At 50.2% G+C, this 18883-nt stretch overlaps 1 protein-coding gene across 2 annotated transcripts; it reads right to left on the bottom strand.

The window, feature by feature from the left end:
* Positions 1 to 1797: 1797 nt before the first annotated feature.
* Positions 1798 to 18531, bottom strand: Meox1 (mesenchyme homeobox 1). 2 transcript variants are annotated; one of them, XM_020180441.2, is made up of 3 exons: positions 17638 to 18531; positions 4560 to 4732; positions 1798 to 3223 (listed from the first exon to the last, which is right to left on the bottom strand). In XM_020180441.2, the coding sequence occupies exons 1-3, from the start codon at positions 18104 to 18106 to the stop codon at positions 3101 to 3103; spliced, it is 765 nt and encodes a 254-aa protein (XP_020036030.1). In that variant the 5' UTR covers positions 18107 to 18531; the 3' UTR covers positions 1798 to 3100. The 2 variants fall into 2 exon arrangements, with proteins under 2 accessions (XP_020036030.1, XP_020036031.1); XM_020180442.2 differs by lacking the exon at positions 4560 to 4732.
* Between the last annotated feature and the right edge of the window lie 352 nt (positions 18532 to 18883).

The following is an 18883-nucleotide window of genomic DNA, read 5'->3' on the forward strand; positions in this document are numbered from 1 at the left end:
ATGGTGACAGCCACTGCTGTGGTGGCCTGACATAAGTGACAAATGTCTCATTGGTGACTGTAAAGGATTAGCTGGAGGCTTCCCTGCTTTGCTGGGGAAGATGTAGCTCTTCACAAAAAATGTTTCCTCTCCCAAGAAGGAAAGAGAGCCGCTCACTAGCGTTTACCTGATCACTGGGACTCTGGAGCTTTGTGGGTCCAGACGGAAAAGAGTGGATCCCTACTGATGCTGGTTTCTTTTTGAACAGAGGAGCGGTCAGAAATGCACCCAGCCCAGGGTGGGCAGATTTCTGCAGCCCTTTCTCTTTTCTTTCTCTCGTTCCCCCCCACCCCCCAGAAGGGCAGCCACACACTTTGTCCCCAGTGCTCTCTCAAGGATGGAGAAACACATTACTGAAAAGTTGTCTGGATTCCTACTGCCGGCAGTCAGTGGCTCCCATCAGGGAGTTGCCAGTGGGTGGCCTTGCTTCCCTGGCTCAGTGGGGTTGGAAGTTTAGCTCCAGTGGTGGAGAGCCTGCCTGGAAAACACAAAGCTCCCCCCACCAAAAAAAAAAAAAAAGAGAGAGAGAGAGAGAGAGAGAGACAGTGGACAGTGGCAAAGGGCAGGAGACAGCAGAATATAATCTAAATCTCCAGGATGGAAGCATTGCCTGGAATCAGAATGCCTGCATCCAAACTCAGCTGATGAAACTGAGCAGGGTGGTGCACACCTATAATCCCAGCACCCTGGAGGCTGAGGCAGGAGGATTCATCTTCTGAAGGAAGGAGTGTTGGAGTGTTTGAGGGTGTCTATCTTCTTGGTGGACCTGAACCTTAGCCTGCTGAGCCTCTTTCCCTTTGGGGCCTTGATTATGGTGGGTCTGCTTATGCTGCCAGTCCTGATGACATCACTTCTGGTCACTGTCCATACTGGGCCTAGGCTGCCTCAATGCAAAATCCTGGCCAGGTCTCCTCTTCTGGCTCCCTCCCTCCATTCTCTCTAATAAGTACTATTGTCCATTGATGGTATCTTGATGAGACAAATTTTTTTAATTGAAAAGATAGAATATGTGACTTCTTTTTCTATGCACTTTTATTACTAATTATATGTATTTTCCAACCTTGAACAATAAAAACCTTCAAAATTTTAATTTAAAACACTAGAAGTGGGACTGGGGGTATATTTCAGTGGTAGAGAGCACTTGCTTACCATGGGTAAGGCCCTGGGTTCTATCCCTAGCACAGGAAGAGAAGGAAAGAAAGAAGAAAAGGGGAAGGGAAGGGAATCAGAGGGAGGGATGAAGGGAGGGAGGGAAAGAGAAGGAGGAGGTGGAGGAGAGGAAGGAGGAAGGAGGGAGGAGGAGGGAGGGAGGGATGGAGGGAAGGAAGGGAGGAAGGAAGGAAAGAAGGAAGGAAAAGGGAAGGAAAGGAAGGAAGGAAGGCAATCTTTTTGCAGTGAGAACTGAAGACAACATGTTTGCTGTTTTGTTTTGGCAATGATGATATTTGTACCCACCTTTGGAAGACCCTAAAGGAGAACAGCTTGTTTTAGACTATTTCTTTCTCTTTTCTCATTGCTTCTGGACACTGTCTGGAATCATCAGACGAAAATATTAAGATCGCTCGTAAGAGCTTTGGTCTTCACTCTGCAAAGAAAGGGACCTGGGAGCTTTGCTTTTTTATTGATTTTATTTTTCCAAGAGTTTTCTTACAAAGTGAATCGACTTTGCACAGTTACCTTGATGTAATCTTAGGAAAATATATGAAGTATGCTTTAGAAAAAAATTACACATATGCTAACCAGTCATCTCATTTGGCAGTCATTTTCCACAGCTTTTATTCTTTTGGGGGAGGGGAGGTGGGTTATTTTCACACAGGAATGATTAAATCTAAGTGCAAGAGATCCAAACTCTTGCTGACCTCCCTCTGCAACACCAGCTGGGGTGGAGAGATTAAGCCCCAGCTTAGAGGCAGGCAGGGGTCTCTTTTCAAGGGGTTGTCTCAGGCTGTTTGTCCATCAGTCTGCAGAGTGGCATCTCTAGAAGATGAGGCTGAAGGCTGAGCAGTGCATCCACACGAACCTTGCGGTTGGAATTGTGAAACACACAGGAGGGCTACAGTGCGTCCTCTGGAGGGAGAGGGACTGTTTTCCTGTCCTGTGCACAGTCAGAGTCCTTCGAGAGCACAGGACACCGCAGTGGGCAAACCTTCCTGTCCAGGATTCCAAGTCTTTCGGTCCTCACCTGGCAGCCCTGGCATTATTTCCCCATCCTGGGACACAGGGGCCACTTTCCAGCCCTCAATTCATTAATGGGTTGGAAAGTAAGAGCTGCTCCACCTCCTGGGACCTCTGCTCAACAGTTCAGCTGCTCCCCCGAATTGAGCTGGAGCAGCAGGTGCAGTCAGGGTTCACCCCCAGCCACTCAGTGAAGCCCCCGTGAACAGGGCAGTGTAGGAACACAGAGTCCTACACTAGGTTATTGTTTGGTCTTCTCCCAGTCATGCTCATAAATTTGCCTATTCAATGGCCAAAAAACTTGGAGACAGGGAAAGGTTTCTGATTTGCAGTCTGAGTTGCTGTCTTTAACCCTCCTCACACCGGTGTCCTTTGGGGTTCTGGAAGACCGAATGGCCCTAAAAGCTGTTTAGAGAGAAAAAGTGGAGAAGTGGGCCAGGATGTGTGCATCTCCATCATTTGTTTTCTTCTGGAGCATTTGCTTTTATGAGTCACCAACTGGTTCCAAGGCTCCTCTCCCCGCAGGCCAGGTGGTGTCCAGACCTGGATGAGGCCTGGCGGATGCAGGAGGAAGATGTCAGGAGAGATGTGGATGGCAGCTGAGAGACCCTGAGAAGCAGCCTCCCTAGAGTTTCTAGATTCATCCAGTCCAGTAAGCACTGTTTAATTCCACAGGAGTGTGGGATACCAAGGCCCTTGAAGGGGCGGCTAAGATAGAGCAATGCTGATAGCTCTTCTGACAAATGTGATGCTTCCGGCCACTCTGGGTAGCTTCACAACCAAGAGTTGATGCAAGGTGGGGTGGAGGGGAGAAGGTGAAGATGGGATGGGGGTGTAGTTGGGAAGGAGGGCTCAGTCCTCAGTCCTTTCTTCTCCATGGAGAACCTTACTCTGAACTTGGAGAGGCTGCAGAGTCCCCATCCTCGGGGTCCTGCCCATGGGGAGAGACAGGCTGACCTCCCTTCACACGCTTCCACTTCATCCTTCGGTTCTGGAACCACACTTTCACCTGAGGGAGGAAGCAGAAGAGTCTGGTGACCCCCTCTCCATGTTGATGCTCAAGGTAGGCAGGGTCCACTCCAGGGACCCCTCACTTGCTGCTCCCCATTGCCCCAAGGCCCTAGGAACTGAGACCAAAGGAAGAACACCAACCTTCCCGGTATTGTGTCTCCAGATGTAGTCTCTAAAAATCACTCTGCATTGGCCCCAGCCTAGCCTCCACTACCTAAGGGTCTGAGAGCAGAGGGCCATCAGTCTTAACCCTACGCACATTAGAAAGCACTCTTCAGGGCTGGTGGAGTGGCTCAAGTGGTAAGAGCTCCTGCCTAGCATGAGGCCCTGAGTTCAAACCCCCATAGCACCAAAAACAAACAAACAAACAACAACAATTAAACCCCCCCCCCAAAAACCGCTGGGCACAGTGGCTCACACCTATAATCCTAGCTACTCAGAAGGTAGAGATCAAGAGGATCAAGGTTTGAAGCCAGCCTGGGCAAACAGTTCACAAGGCCCTATCTCCAAAAACCCGTCACAAAAAAGGACTGGTGGAGTGGCTCAAGGTGTAGACCCTGAGTTCAAACCCCAGTACCACAAACAAACAAACAAAAAACCCCAAAGCACTCTTCAGTTCAGATAGTCAACATGTTTTCTTCAGTATTACATGCAGGCCAGGATTATGTGCCCATTTTACAGATGAAGACCCAGAGGGCTAGCAAGTAGCAGAGGCAGGATTTAAATCTATATTTGTCTTCTGATCCAAAAATCCAAAACTCTGGCAGAGCCCTCTATTGATTGAAAGTTGCTACCGAAGGTTATTGTTATTACTGCGTGTCAGAGCAGGGGTGTGGGCAGGGTGTGATGCTCCAAGGGAAAGCCCAAAAGACAGGGCCAGGGAAGTTGTAGTCAAAGTGGTGTGCAAGAAACCTACTGCATAGCCACTTCACCTGGAGATTTTAGTAGAAATGCATATTCCAAGTCCTGCTCATTAGGAATGCAAAATTTTTCCTGGATCTCAGGGATCTGCATTTTAAACAAGTACTTAGGTGATTCCAATGTCCACTTGGGTTTAGGGAATAATCAAATCAGAAGTTCCAACCCCAGCTTCCCATGAGAATCACCTGGGGACCTCTGAAAAATCTGGATGCCCCCATTCCATCCCAGATCAAACTCAGTAGTCTCCAGGGGTGCAGCCCAGACATCAGTGTTACTAAAATCTCCCTAGATGATTCTCAGGTACAGCCACAGTTGAAAAACACTGGACGGCTGGAGAGAGAAGGAAAGAAAGGTCTAGGGAGGAAGGACAGGAAGTGGGGGAGGAAACAGCAGGAAAGAGGCACAGATTGCACCTGTCGCTCGGAGAGGTCCAGGTTAACAGCGATCTCATATCTGCGGAGCCGGGTCAGGTAGTTGTGGTGGGCGAACTCCGCCTCCAGCTCCCTCAGCTGTTCCTTGGTGAAGGCCGTCCTCTCCTTGCGAGCCTTGCTGCTGCCTTCTAGCTTCCCTCGGTTCTCCTGGTTGTCTGGGGACAGAAGACCCAGACAGGAAGACATAAGTGGAAGGGCTCATTTCCTGTGTTCCCTCATTCCTTCTAGTGTCTTACACCTTGACAGTTGGGAATGGTTTTTTTTTGGTTTTGTTTTTTGGCTTCCAACCTCAGGTCACCCCACCCCCGCCCCAACTTTTTATCCCCAAAGCTCTTGACTGATCAAAGATTTCTCCCTCCAGCCCACCTCCCAGCATGACATCAGTATTTTGTAGCTTGTGTGCCCAATGCTCTAAGACAAATTCTCAAAGCATGGTCCATAGGCCAGCACCACCCGTTCACTTGTTAGAAATGCAAACCCTCAGGCCTCATCCCAGGCCCACTGAGTCAGAAACTTGGAGGTGGAAGTTGAGTTTGGCGATGTGTTTTAAGAAACTCTCCTCCTAATTCTGGTGCACTGTCAAATTTACAGCCTGCTGCTCTAAGACACTGCTACTTAAAGGTTCCGCAGGTGCCAGCAACATCAGCACCCCTGGGAAACTGGGCACACAGGCAGGATGGAGGCCCAGGTGTAGGGAGTGCCAAGTTTTGAAAGTGATCTTGACCCCCCTGGGGAGGAGGCTCCTGTTAGACTTGGGGAAGGGGGTCAGTCATACTGTTAAGAGGGCTGGGGAACATCCTCTTTGCCAGACACTCTACCAAGCGCCTGACATCAGTCACTTCATCTTCACAATCACCCACCCAGGTGATTCTAGGATGAACCATATTTTATAGACCTGAAAACTAAGCACAGAGAAGTTAGGGGGGTTGTCCAATCCAGCCAATGAATGGTAGAGGCAGGAATCAAACCCAGGCAGTTTGACTCACATACTGTTCAGATGCCTTATATTTAGGAAGAGTTTACAAACTGTGAAGTCCTGTGCCAGATGAAAAGGGCTGTACCTTCACTTTAATGGTGGTGGTGGGCGGAGAGGCTACAGGAAGGAGATCAACACACCTACACAATTAACAAGGCATGCCACACGGCCGGCTGGTACTGGCTACAAGAACCATTCCTGCGGGGCTCTAAACATTGAGGTTTTTCTCTTCATTGCTTCGTTTTACAGATCTCGAAGCAGTGGCTCAGAGTCCGGGTGCTTTACAGAGCTGCGCCCCAGTTCCTCAGTCCCCATCCCCACCTTGCTGATGGGAGTGAGGGGTGGGGGCCGGCGACCCTCTGTTCTCAGGTCTAAGAGGACATGAAGGATGGGCGGAAGGTGCAGGCCGGATGTGAAAAGCAGGACAGCCACCCCCCACTCTCCGCAGCCAAATTGCGGAGGGAGCTGGGGACTCCACGTTAACCCTGAGATGCAGTTTGGCACTTTGCGAGCCTGGTTGCTTCCTTTCTCAGCATTTCTCTTCATTCAACCCCCTTGTACTTCAGTTCCTCTGCGTCCGCCCCCGCGCCAGGCTGCGGGGGACAAGGACCGGGGTGGGCAGCTCAGCGACGCGGGAGAGATGCTCGGTACCGCGATCTGCGCGCACGGAGGACGCGCGGCTGCCGTCCCGGGGACCTAGGGGACGGAGCACCCCTAGAGGTCGCGGGGCACCGGACAGGCTCGACGGGACTCCCCGCAGCCTCGATGCCCGGGTAGGGAGCAGGGCAGGGTGCGAGTGTCCCAGCGCGGAGAGCCTGCCCGGAGGCCTCTGGCTCTGGCGGGGACAAGGCAGGCCCAGACCCCTCCGGAAGCCGAAGCGTGGGCTGGAGGGGAAGGACGTGCAGCCCCGGGCCGGGGTCCCAAAGGAGCCTTCCGGCCTTGGTGGCTGCCAGCGCCGCGCCCCTCTTGGCGGCGGGCCCGGGAGGATGGACGGCCTCCCCGGAGTTCGTCCCGGCCCGTGGGCGCGAGAGCCGGGCCAGGAAACCCGGGAAGGGCGCGGTCGGTGTCTCGCTTCACAACCTCCTAAGTGTGTCCCAGCCCTGCCTGGTCGCAGCTGCGGAGAGTGGTTAGCCCGCAGGACTTGCGCAGCGATTGAAGTCCTGAATCTCCTTGCTGGAGACCTTGAAGAGGTGGCTTGATGTCGCTGGGTTTCACCCAGTCTCCTCGCAAGAAGTTGGTGAGAATAAAGCACCCACTTTCCAGGGTTATTTTGGGGGGACTGAACGAGCTAACGTGTGTGGAAAATGCTTTTAAAACCCAAAGGTATTGAACAAATACCAAGCATCCGTTATCCCCTTCCTTGACACTGCTGTGTGGATTTGCCTTGGTAATTTGATCACTAGTCCCTTCCTCAGGGATGTAACTGCTTTTTCTCCCTCTTGCTTCTAGCAGTGGCTGCCCCTGTACCTTGGCACATAGGCAGTCTTGGCCTCAGAGACAGGAATTTGCCCAACAGCATTTAGGCAGAAGAAGGGAGATTTGAATTCAGATCTGCCTGACTAAAGCCAAGGCTCCCAACCTTGGCATCAGAGTCTCCATCTGGTTGCCTGGGGCAGGGCCTGGAAGGGGTGTGTAGCAGCTCTGCTGGTCTCCACTTCTGGTTCCTAGGGTCATCACAATCCCCCTCCTTCCACGCCTGCCTGGGTGTGCACAGTTGCCCAATGGTGTCCCAGAAAACAGCCGTTCCCCCACGTCCTGCACACAATGCTTCCTGGGGAGAAAGAACCCATTTGGAACTGGTCTTGGACTGGTTGTGTGGGCAGCTGGCCACTGCCACCCAGCCAAACCTCCTCCCTAGCCAGCTCTCCTGTCCTGTCCTGACTTAGACTCTGGGGCTTCAGTGCCTAATTAGATCAAATTCTCTTTCCCCTGCAGAGCTCGTGTCAGAGTCTTTCCCAAAGCATGAGCCCCGACACCCACTTTTCCTCCCCCACTCCCTTTTCTGCTGAGGACACCTGGCATTGAGGAATTCTGAGGCCCCCTTCCAGCTTCAGATATCCTGTTTCAGCATCTCGTTCCTCCCTCGAGATGGATCTGAGGTCTTTGTTCTCTTCAGCCTTCCCTCAGCCCTCAGCTCAAAGATCAGAACCTGCTGGGGACTTTCTCTCTCTCCTCCAGGCAAAGCCTGTCCTGAGCTGTGTGTCGGGGAGTTGTATTTACAGAGGCATCTGAAGACCCACAGGTGCTGTCCCCAAGGAGGACCTTTATGACCCTGGGGAAGTTCCTGAAGTCCTCTGAGCCTCAGTTTCCTCATATGCAAAACAAGACTAGCTATAACCACTCTGGTTATAAGGTTTCTGAGAGAGTGAAATGAGATTGATTAACGTGCACTAACACCTAGCACCATGCCAGGCTCATGGTGGAGACCCTGAAGGAACCATCAGAAGGGATCCTAGTAGACATGATGGCTGAGAGGTGACTCCAGTGTAAATAAGATGCTATTAAGGTACCATGTCTCCAGACCTGTGGGGAAGGGATGGCTGTCAAAGTCTGACTTTTCAGCTATTTTTTCCTTCCTCCATTCTTTTCTTTCTTTCCTGTTTTTGGGGGTGGGGGATGGGGGTTTGAGACAGTGTCTCGCTATGTAGCTCAGCCTAGCCCCCTACTAGTGATCCTCCTGCATCAGACTCCCAAGTACTGGGTTTACGGACATATGCCACCACACCTACCTCTGTGAAAATAGCTCTGATCACTTGTTTGAGCCTCCTACAGGGCCCACACTTCCAGGCACACTAATAGAATAACCATCCACATCAGTCCTCCTGGCCCTGCCTCGCTCTCAGCAGCAGCCATTGCCTGTTCCAGGACTGCAGAGGGAGGAGGCAAGCTCTCAGCTGGCCGCCTCTGTGGTTAAGAGAAGAGTCACCCACCCTAGCCCTTGGCCCACTCTCAGATCAAGCCAGGCCATGAGGGAACATTCAACAGCGCCCAGAGAAATGCCAACAGGATGTGTGCATGATTGTGGTTTGCACCATGAGCGTTTCCTCCATGCAAGGCAAATCATTTCAGGAGTTGTCACGTTTGGGAGGCCCTCCTAAAGTTAGCAGACAGCCTTATCAGAGCTACAAGGAAGTGGAGACATACCCAGTGGAACATGCGTTTTTTGGAGTCCCGGACCTCCCTCCCCACTCCACAGCACCGTTTTACATGAATTTCTAGCCAAGACCAGCTAGAGAGCCCAATGACCTGTATTCAAATAGCGCTTTGCTGTTGATGATGGATTTCCTTTCTCCAGAGAGAAACTTCTTTTGGGCTTTCCTATCTGTCAATTTTAACATCGGTGAGGTACGGATTAATTCATTGAACGGAAAAGGAAATGAAGATGTAGACTAAATGACTTGCCCAAAGCCCCTGAGATCATTCTAGGGCTATAGTCACTTGTCACACTGCCCCAGAAGGATGGTGAGCATAGAGGCCATGCCCACTCCAGGGAAAGTGTCTAGGTCTGGGTTCAGGTCTGTCATGCTGAGACGGTCCCAGGGAGGAGGGGAGGGACTATTTGGGCCATGTCATCAGTAGGTTGGACCGTGGCAAACCCTCTGAGAGCAATGTCTACACTTTGATGTGCTCATTAGCTGTGCTACTTTCAACTTCAGAAGGAGGGTCAAGACCCATCAAAACAGATACGATGGGATGGAGCCAGCCCAAGTCCAGTTGGATGTTCATATCCAGGACCTCCCTGGCTTCCTGGGCTTGGCCTTACTTTCTCACCAGGCCTTGCCTAGCCCTAATGGCCAGGCCTGTTTATTCTCCTGCAGATACCTGAACAAACATGCTCAGGGAATGAGCGATGTCTTCTGGGGGAAAAGCAGATTCCACTGAAAATAGGAATGCCTGGTGCTAGGATAGTCTCCACCAAGAGTCCCAGGTGGGGCGGGGGGAGCATGAGTGTGGGCAGTGGTGAGGGAGAAAGGGAGGGGGACTGGCGATGGCACAGGGTGTGGGAATGTGGAAAGCTATTGTGAAAGAGGAGTAGAAGTGATGGGGGGGACAGAGGTGGTGTCAATGCGAGGAAGCAACAGGCTCTTAATATTTGTTTATTTTTTGTGGTTCTGGGATGGGATTTAGGATCTCAAGTGCTAGGCAAGCACTTTGTCACTGTGCCACATCCCCAGCAAGGGAACAGCAGCCTTTGCAAGTGGTTGTGGAGGCGAGGCCAGCGCTGGCTTTGTGTCTAAATTCCAGATATCATCCTCAACCGTCACCAAAGGAAGTGTGGACTTCAGGACCCAGGGCCACTGCTCACGTAGTTCCTCTACATCGTGTGCAAAGAAAACAGGCAAAACCAAGAGCCAGAGAGGATGGGGCTCTGCAGAGAGGTGCTGAGGTAAGGGACTGGCTCTGGAGCCTGCAGGGAATCAGAGGCCTGCCTCTCCATCAGAAGGGGCGCCTCTGCCCCGATCAGCCATGCCCCCTGGGCCCGGTGTCCCTGACTTCTTCAAACTCAGTCAACAGGCAAGCAATGCAGGACTACTGAGCCCTTAACCTGCCAGGGCAGTGAACAAAGCTGAGGCAGCCCCCTGTCTGGCCTTCTCATGACCCAGGGTTCTTGGGACCCTTCCATATTGGTCAAGTTTCTGCTGCTTCAGCAGAAATGGACTGTCTCCAGAACATCCCAACTATGCCTGGTCAGGGACCTGAGCAGGCCCAGGATTTGTGCTGTTGCCTCTAAGTTCAGATATGGCCAAGGCCTAAGGTCCTGTTTGGGCCTCAATGTCTGCTTTTCAGATGTGTAGGAGGGGCAGGAGCTCTACCAGGAGGCAGGGGTTGCCCAGAGAAATGAAGGCCAAGTTCAGAACTGTTTTCTCTTCCCATGCTGACCACTCTGGGCCTTAAGCCTTCTTCTCACTGGGAGATCGGGGGTCAGAGCTGTGCACCCCTAAAAACACACCCTACCCAGTACTACAGAGTCACTTGGCTAGCAACCCTTCAGAGCCAAATAGGCCTGCTGGCAGCAGGTGACAAAGGCTTTGATAGAACTCAGGTCACTTTGCCTGAGATGCAGCCACACCTGACCCCATACCTCCTGGAGAATTCCTTCAGGACTTTATGCAATCCTAGCACTCACTCTGACCATGGGCTGGCTTAATGATTGAAGTCTGGCACTGAACACCTTTCTCATAATCAAGACTATTGAGCTAGGTGCTGGTGGCTCACACCTGTAATCTAGCTACTCAGGAGGCAGAGATCAGGAGGATCGAGGTTCCTGAAGTCAGCCCAAGCAAATAGTTTGCAAGACCCTATCTGGAAAATAAAAAACACAAAAAAGGGCTGATAGAGGGCTCAAATGGTAGAATACTTGCCTAGCAAGCATGAGTTCAAACCTCAATCTCACCAAAGGGGGAAAAAAAAAAGCCTGCCACTAATATCATACTCAATGGTGAAAAATTGAAAGCTTTTTTCTCTAAGATCAGGAACAAGGCAAGGCTCTCTAGTCTTGCCACATCTACTCAATATAGTACTGGCAGTACTAGCCAAAGCAATCGAGCAAGAAAAAGTAATAAAAAGTCATCCAAATACAAAATGACAAAGTAAAATGATCTCTGTTGACAGATGACATGATTTTGTATGTAGAAAACTCTAAAAATTCCACACAGACAAGAACTGTTAGAGCTAATAAATGAACTCAGCAAAGTTGAAAGATACAAAATAATATACAAAATTAGTTGTTTTCACATACTAACAATGAACCATCTGAAGGGATAGAAAACAATTCCATTTACAATAATATCAAAAAATAAAATACTTAAGATTAAACTTAACGAAAGAGGCAAAGGCCTATATACTGAAAAGTACAAAATGTTGAAAAGCTTGGTGCCAGTGGCTCACACCTGTAATTCTAGCCACTTGAGAGGATGAGGTTGGGAGGATCTTGGTCCAGTCAATCCTGGGCAAAATATGAAACCCTATCTCCAAAATAACCAGAGCAAAAAGGGCTGGAGGCCTGGCTTTGGTGGTAGAGCTCCTGCCTCACAAGTGTGAAGCCCTGAGTTCAAACCCCAATACTGTAAAAAAAGAAAAAAAGTTGCTGAAAGACATGAAAAGAAACACAAATGAAAAAACACTGCCCATACACTGGAATACTTCGTAGTGTTAAAATATCCATATGACCCAAAGCAGTCTATAGGTTCAATATAATCCTTATCAAAATCCCAATAGATAAAAATCTTAAAATTCACATGGAATGTCAAAGAATCCCAAATAGCCAAAACTATCATGAGGAGGAAAAACAAAACTGGAGACCTCACATTTTCTAATTTCAAAATATCACAAAGCTACAGTAATCAAAAGATTGAATAAAGACATAGACCAACAGAACAGGATAGAGAGTCCAGAAGAACGCCCTCACGGAGGTGGCCAAATGATCTTTGACAAAGTTGCCAAGGCTACACTATGGGAAACAGACAGTCTCTTCAACAAATGGTGTTGGGGAACCTGGATATCCACATGCAAAAGAATGAAGTTTGACCCTTGCTTCACACCAAACAAAAATTAACCTCAGGCAGATAATGACATAAATCTAAGATCTAAAAATAAAAATCTAGGAAAAAAAAAAAAACAGGACGTCTTCATGACTTTGGATTTGGCCATAATTTCTCGGATCTGATTCCCAAAGCACAGGCAACAAAAGTAAAAATAGACAACTGGGACTGTGTCAAATTTAGCTGGGCATGAGCATGGCAGTGCTGTAATCCCAGCTACTCAAGAGGCAGAGGTAGGAGAATCAATGTTTGAAACCAGCCTGGGCAAAATTAGTGTGCCACCCTATCTGGAAAACTAACTAAAAAGCAAGAGGACTGGGGGAGTGGCTCAAGTGGTGGAGTGCTTGCCTAGGTAACACAAGACCCTGAGTTAAATCCCCAGTGTGGGTGTGTGTATGTGTGGGGGGATTTCAAATATAAGATGTCCCATGGTAAGAAATCTCAGAAGAGTTTCTTTATAAAGCACAATCTATAGTTAGAAAATCAGCACAGGTTCTAGAAGATACTATAGCTTGAAAGTTTTTGTGTGTTTAATCACATTCTTTTGTTTGCTTGTTTTTGGAGGCACTGGGGTTTTAATTAGGATCTTTCCAAATCCAGCTCTCTACCACTTGACTCACTGCCCCCAGGCCTACCTGAAGCTTTTTGATTGTCACTTTCACTGATATGATGCTAAGTACAAGTGTAATTATAAATTTTTTAAAATGGGGAAAGTATGCTTGGAAGGGGTGACTTTTGAATCTGATGTTAAAATCCACAGGACTTGCCGGGAACCGGTGGCTCTCACCTGTCATCCTAGCTACTCAGGAGGCAGAGATCAGGAGGATCAAGGTTCAAAGCCAGCCTGAGCAAATCATTTTCAAGTCCCTATCTCAAAAAATCCTGTCACAAAAAAGGGCTGGTGGAGTGGCTCAAGGTGTAGGCCCTAAGTTCAAATCCCAGTACTGAAAAAAAAAAAAAGAAAATCTGCAGGACTTGAACAAGCAGGAGAGTGAGGGAAGAGAAATGCCAGAGCACATTCAGGAGGCGGGAAGAAAAAGCAGGGTGTGTTTGGGAGACCAGCATGTGCCCTGGCCTCCTGGTGAGGTGAGTGGAAGGGGAGGTGCAGGTGGGGATAGGGTGGCCTGTAGAGGGAGCCAGGTGGAGAAGGGCAGGGGAGAAGGTCAAGTTGTGGATGGTCTTAAACCTGTGGTGGAGTGGAAGGTTTGAGCAGTTGGGCAGGGGCAGGTGGCAGGTCACATCTCGGAGGAGAGAAATCAGGGCGAGATGGGTGCATTGGAGTTGAAGGAGGATGGGATGCTTTCCCCTGAGTGCCCTGAGTGGTGGTTTTCTTCTGCAGCCATGCTGATCACAGGCAACCTTCCCTTGAACCCCGTCAGGGAATCACCACGAAATCCCACATTCCCATAAATTAAAGACGACAGTAGCAGGGACAGTTTGGGGAAAAACAACAGTGGCCTACCTAGCAGCTGTCCCTGCCAGCAGGGGCCTTTAACACCCACTGGGCCAGGCTGGGAGTGGTTCTGGTAAGATAACATCAACATGGCTGTGGTCGCCCCAGTCAGTTTTGTCCAGTGAACCAACAGACCATCTCGGGGGTGAGGGTCCCCCTCTCTTGATCATTGACTCCAGCTTCCAGTGGGGGCAAAGTGGGCGACACTGGGATGACTGAGGACGAAGACAGGACGGCAGCGAATGTTTCTTTCATAAACACTTGGTTACTGGGGCCTCCTGAGCAGCCAGGTGGGTCACATTTGCTGGGCACAATATACCATCCCCTCCCCCACCTCTCAGCAGATCTAATCGCCAAGCTCTGTGTTGATGTGAACTGGATTTTAGGGCAAAATGATTGTAAGAAGCCCCAGATCATTTCTGGGTATATTTGAAATATTCAAGTCTGCTGTCCCCAACCATATAGGAATATTTGTCACACCCTTTGTACTGAGGGCTGGTTCAGGAAATGTGTGCCAAATACCATTTTACTGTGGGCAGGTGCAGTGTTCATCTTTTTCTTTTTCTTTCTGGCAGTACTTGGGTTTGAACTCAGGGCCTCACGCTCGCTAGGCAGGCGCTGTACCACTTGAGCCACTCTATCAGTCCATGCAGTGTTAATCTGTTTTTAACCTTGACAGAGACTTTACATGTAAAGGGCCATTGTTGTATTTCCAGTTCACAGCTGGGGAAGCAGAGGCTGCAAGAAGTCAGGAACTTTCCAGAAGTCATACAGCCCAAAGGTGCAGTGCTGACACTGCAAACTGTCTGACCACAGAAAGGCCCATTTCCCCACTTCTGCTCAATGTTGGTTAACCTTCCAGAGTTGGCTCCCCAGGACAAGGGTGAGGCATGTGAGGTGTGGAGTAGCAAATCTAAGAGCACCCCAAAATCCCAGTAATCCAGATAATAAATGTTATAATGCAATGCTTTTAAAAATCGAAATTAGCTGGGTGCTGGCAGCTCATGCCTGTAATCCTAACTACTCAGGAGGCAGAGATTAGGAGGATCACAGTTCAAAGCAGCAAATAATTCAGGAAACCCTATCTGGAAAAAAACCTATCACAAAAAAGGGATGACAGAGTGGCTCAAGTGGTAAGAGTGCCTGCCTAGCAAGCATGAGGCCCTGAGTTCAAAACCCCAGAGCTGCCAAAAAAACTGAAATTAGATCAGGCAAAGTGGCTAAAGTCTGTCATCCTAGTTACTCACAAAGCGGAGCTCAGGAGGATCAAAGTTTGAGATCAGCCTGGGCAAAGTTTGTGACACCCCATCCCAAGCAATGGCTGGGTGCAGTGGTACACTCCTGTCATTCCAACTCTATGTGAGAAGCACAAATAGGATCGTGGTCCAGGCCAGCCCTGGACATAAAGTGAGACCCTATTCAAAAAATAACTAATGCGAAGACCCTGAAAATAAAAATAAAAATTTACACACACACACACACACAATCTAAAAAGGGTGGGAACACAGCTCAGGGTGCAGCATTTGCTCATCGTGCGTGAGGCCTCCCTGGATTTGGTCCCTAGCTCTTCCCCATCACCAAAATCCATGATGAGCAAAATATCAGAACTTCAGATAGCAAGATGACCTAGCCGGTGAGTCAGGTAGCATGGGTACTTCTCTGTGGGCTGTCTCTTCTGAGCAGGATTCCAGAATCTGGAGTTGGTTATAGCCTTGCTCATGACTTCCTTCTTTAGGCTCTTACAGTGCTGACCTCCTCTGCCTCCCCACCACACATCCCCACAGTTAAACTCCAAACAAAGACTCAAGCACCTGAACAATAAAGATTTTCCTACTAGCTGGGCACCTGTGGCTCACGCCTGTAATCCTAGCTACTTGTGAGGCTGAGATCCGGAGAAGTGCTGTTCAAAGCCAGCCCAGGCAAATAGTTCAAAGGCACCATCTCCAAAATAACCAAAGCAAAATGGACTGGAGTTGGAGCTCAAGCGTAGAGCGCCTACTTTGCAGGTGTGAAGCCCTGAGTTCAAATCCAAGTCCCACCAAAAAAAAAAAAAAAGGGGGGGGAGGAGAAAAGATTTCAATGCTGACCAGAGAGTGGGCATGGAGCCACGTGGGGATGAGGGCATGGCCTTGCCTGTGCCACTCCTCCTGCTGCCCTGGAGGAGACTCAAGACTCCTCTGCCTGTGCAAGGCCCCGCCTGGGTGGGAGCTTCCCCCTACCAGTGGCGGATCCTAGGAAGTGCACAGGACATTCAGCAGAGGATGTCCATGTGCTCTTGGGGTGGTCAGCGGTTGGCAGGTCCCCTCCTCACTCTACAATGCGTCACCATCGGTCACTGGCCAAAAGGAAAGGCGGCCCATTTGGGTTCAGTTGAAATTCGCATGATGAGAGGTTTGCCTGAGCCCCGCGGGCCCTTGGCTCTGTGCATCCCTTCTCCATGGCCTGAGCTCTCATTTCCCTGGAAAGCAGCAGGCCGCAGCCATGAGCCGAGGGGCACCAGTGGCAGGCACCGAGGAAGGAACGCTCTCCAGCTGGGTGCAGAGCCAAGTGACTGGAGTGCGGGGAGCAGGAAAAGCAGGAGTGCCCCTGTCCCTGGGCAGGCGTGATGGCCCAAGCCTATAATCCTAGGATTATACCAGCTGGGGATTTAACCAGCTGAGGATATAAAGAGACCTTCTATGGAGCTGCCCAAGGCAAGCTGTGGTTATGGTCACACCTTGTCAGTGCATTGAATAGCTTCAAGCATGGAGACCAAAGGACACTTCACTATGAGGATTGTGGTGAAATCTGCTGAGGGTGTGAGATTTGGGGAAATTCAAGTCTAGGGCTTGAGCTCACTTCTAGACAAAATCTGGTTTGTCTGGGTCTAGGGGAGGAGGGAATCCCAGACACCAGACTTTCACCCCTAAAACTAGAAAAGTCTTGGGCAAATTGAAATGAATTTGATCCCGTGCTTGCAGTGTTTCCCTCAGACTCTGTGTCCTTTTCCACATGTGCAGAATTGAAATACTAATAAAACCTGCTGTCTGCACCTTACAACCTATGAGACTCATCACAGTTAGCATCTTATCTCCATCAGCACCTCCCACTGCTAAAGACTGTTTCTTCCTCCCTGTTTCTGCTCTTTGGGGGCAAAACCTACTTTTTTTTCATCTCAGCCTCCCCTGGCTAGGCCAAGGGCAGATCCCGGGGAAATCTGTGCTAAATCAAAAGTGCATTGGAAAACAGCACAAGGTATACTCCTTTGCTTCCTGGCACCCTCCTTTCGTGCCTGCCTACGAGCATCCCCCCAGGGCTCTGATGGGAGTGCAGGAGGGTGGCAGCAAGGCAGTGACAGGGGACCAGACAAAAGGTGAACAGACAGTGAGACATTGGAGGGTGAACTTAACTGACATGGCAAGTCCACTGCATCTGGGCTTTCCCCCACGCTCCCAGGTCCAGGACTGGCCCTCAGTGGCCTGCCTCCTTGACTCTCCCAAGGCCCCAGTCCCTCAGGAGGACACCTCACAGCACTGCCTTCCCTGAGGCTCAGCCAGGCTTGAGCTGTCCCCTAGGCCTGGGCACAACCATGCTCTGCAGGGTGATACCTGTGGGTAGTTTGCCCCGAGCTCCAGCCCTCCATCTCCTCCTCATCCCATGCCAGCTCTAGGCCTGCTCTCTGCCTCTGGGCCTGGATCTGTATGACCACCCAGAGTTCCAGCCTCAGTCCTAACCCGGGAGGAGAGCAAGAGTGGCAACTCCAGAACCATTCGAAATTGATTGGAATATGACCCAGAGGCAGCTCAAGAGTCAGGAAAGCCCCCTCCAGCCCCTGCCAGTCTGCACCCAGAGGCTTCATCCCATGTGTTCTCCAAATATTTGCTGAAACTGTGACATTCTCCCACTGGTGTATCCTTCCTGGGGCCCAGGAATGCTGGGGACACAACCCCCATCACCAGAGAATCCTAGAGGAAGCAACCTTAAATTCTACCTTCTGATAGGTTAGATAGTACTGTTTGAAATTCATAAGGGCTCCCAGGCTCAGAGAGGGTGAGCATCCTTCTAGGCTCACACAGTAAAGCAATGGCCTGCTGCTCCTCCACCACTTACCTGAACTCTCCTTTTTTCGTCTGGATGATTTCTTCTCTGTTTCACTTGCAGTGCTCCCAAGCACCCTGTAGTCCTCACCTGGGCCTCCTGTGGCATCCACCAGGCCAGGGCTGCTGGCCCCTGTATCCCTGGAGCTCCCAGCTGGGCCCAGGTTGAGCCTTTGCCGGGCCTCAGAAACAGGGAAGTGCCAATCAGGGGGTTGTGGAAAGGCAGGGTGCTGCTCAGTGAAGATGCGGTCTTCCCGGGGTAGGCTGTGTGGGGCGGCTGCCAGGCAGGAGGCTGAGAAGTCGGGGTACGCCGCTGCCGCTGTCGCTGGGAAGTCTGATTTCTGATGGAAGGAGAATGGGGTTGGCGGGTAGTGGGGCAGCCCTGAGGCCCCACCGCCTTCGGAGTTGGGGTTTCGAAGGCAGCCCCAGACCGGCGCTGGGGGGTGGGGGTTCCTCAAGCAGCTACTGGCTACTGGATCCATCTGCTGTCCGCCACACGCCTCAGTCCTTTCACGGATCTGACTCTTGATACTTCTTATATTTAAAAACTTTAAATACAAAAAAAGAAAAACAGGAGAGGGAAAAGTTCCACAGAAAATTCACCCCAGGAACCAAAACAAAAACCAAAACTGAAATCTCTCCTCGAAGGACACACACATACATACACGTGACCAGCTGCACACACACGTGTGCACACACCTGTGTCGGGCTTCACCGCTCGCTTCCTGCTCCTGGACACACCAGCCTGCCTATCGGAATCCCTTTCACGTGTATTTGTCGTGGATAGCACTGATCATTTTCACTGTCCCCACCCCACCGCACCGATGCAGAGAGGCTCTTCCTGCAGAGGGCTGGACCAGGGCTGCTGAGCCACACTTTTAAGTCCTGCGGTGGGAGAAAGTGACAAATTTCTGAAGTGAAATGTGAGAGTGGAGAGGGAGGGGTTAACCCGCGCACACAAGGTCCCCTCCAACCAAAACCCGAGCAGGCAACTATTAATCACCAGAAACCTTATATGCACATCTAATGGGATTTACAGACGGAGACTTTTAAAGAAACATTGTCTGTATTTTTTTTCTTAAGGAGAGAGAGAGCGGCAAACACACACACACACACACAAACCAGCTTTGGTGTGCCTCCTGTAACACTATAAAGTTATTTTTATTGCACTGTTAACAAAATTCCCCAAGTCTTGGATTTGGAAAAAGCTTTAAGTCAGATCCAGAGTCCACCAAATGCCAAATTCCGGGGATGGAAGT

Source organism: Castor canadensis, chromosome 11 (genome assembly GCF_047511655.1).
Source record: "Castor canadensis chromosome 11, mCasCan1.hap1v2, whole genome shotgun sequence".
In the NCBI taxonomy this organism is placed as follows: Eukaryota; Metazoa; Chordata; class Mammalia; order Rodentia; family Castoridae; genus Castor; species Castor canadensis.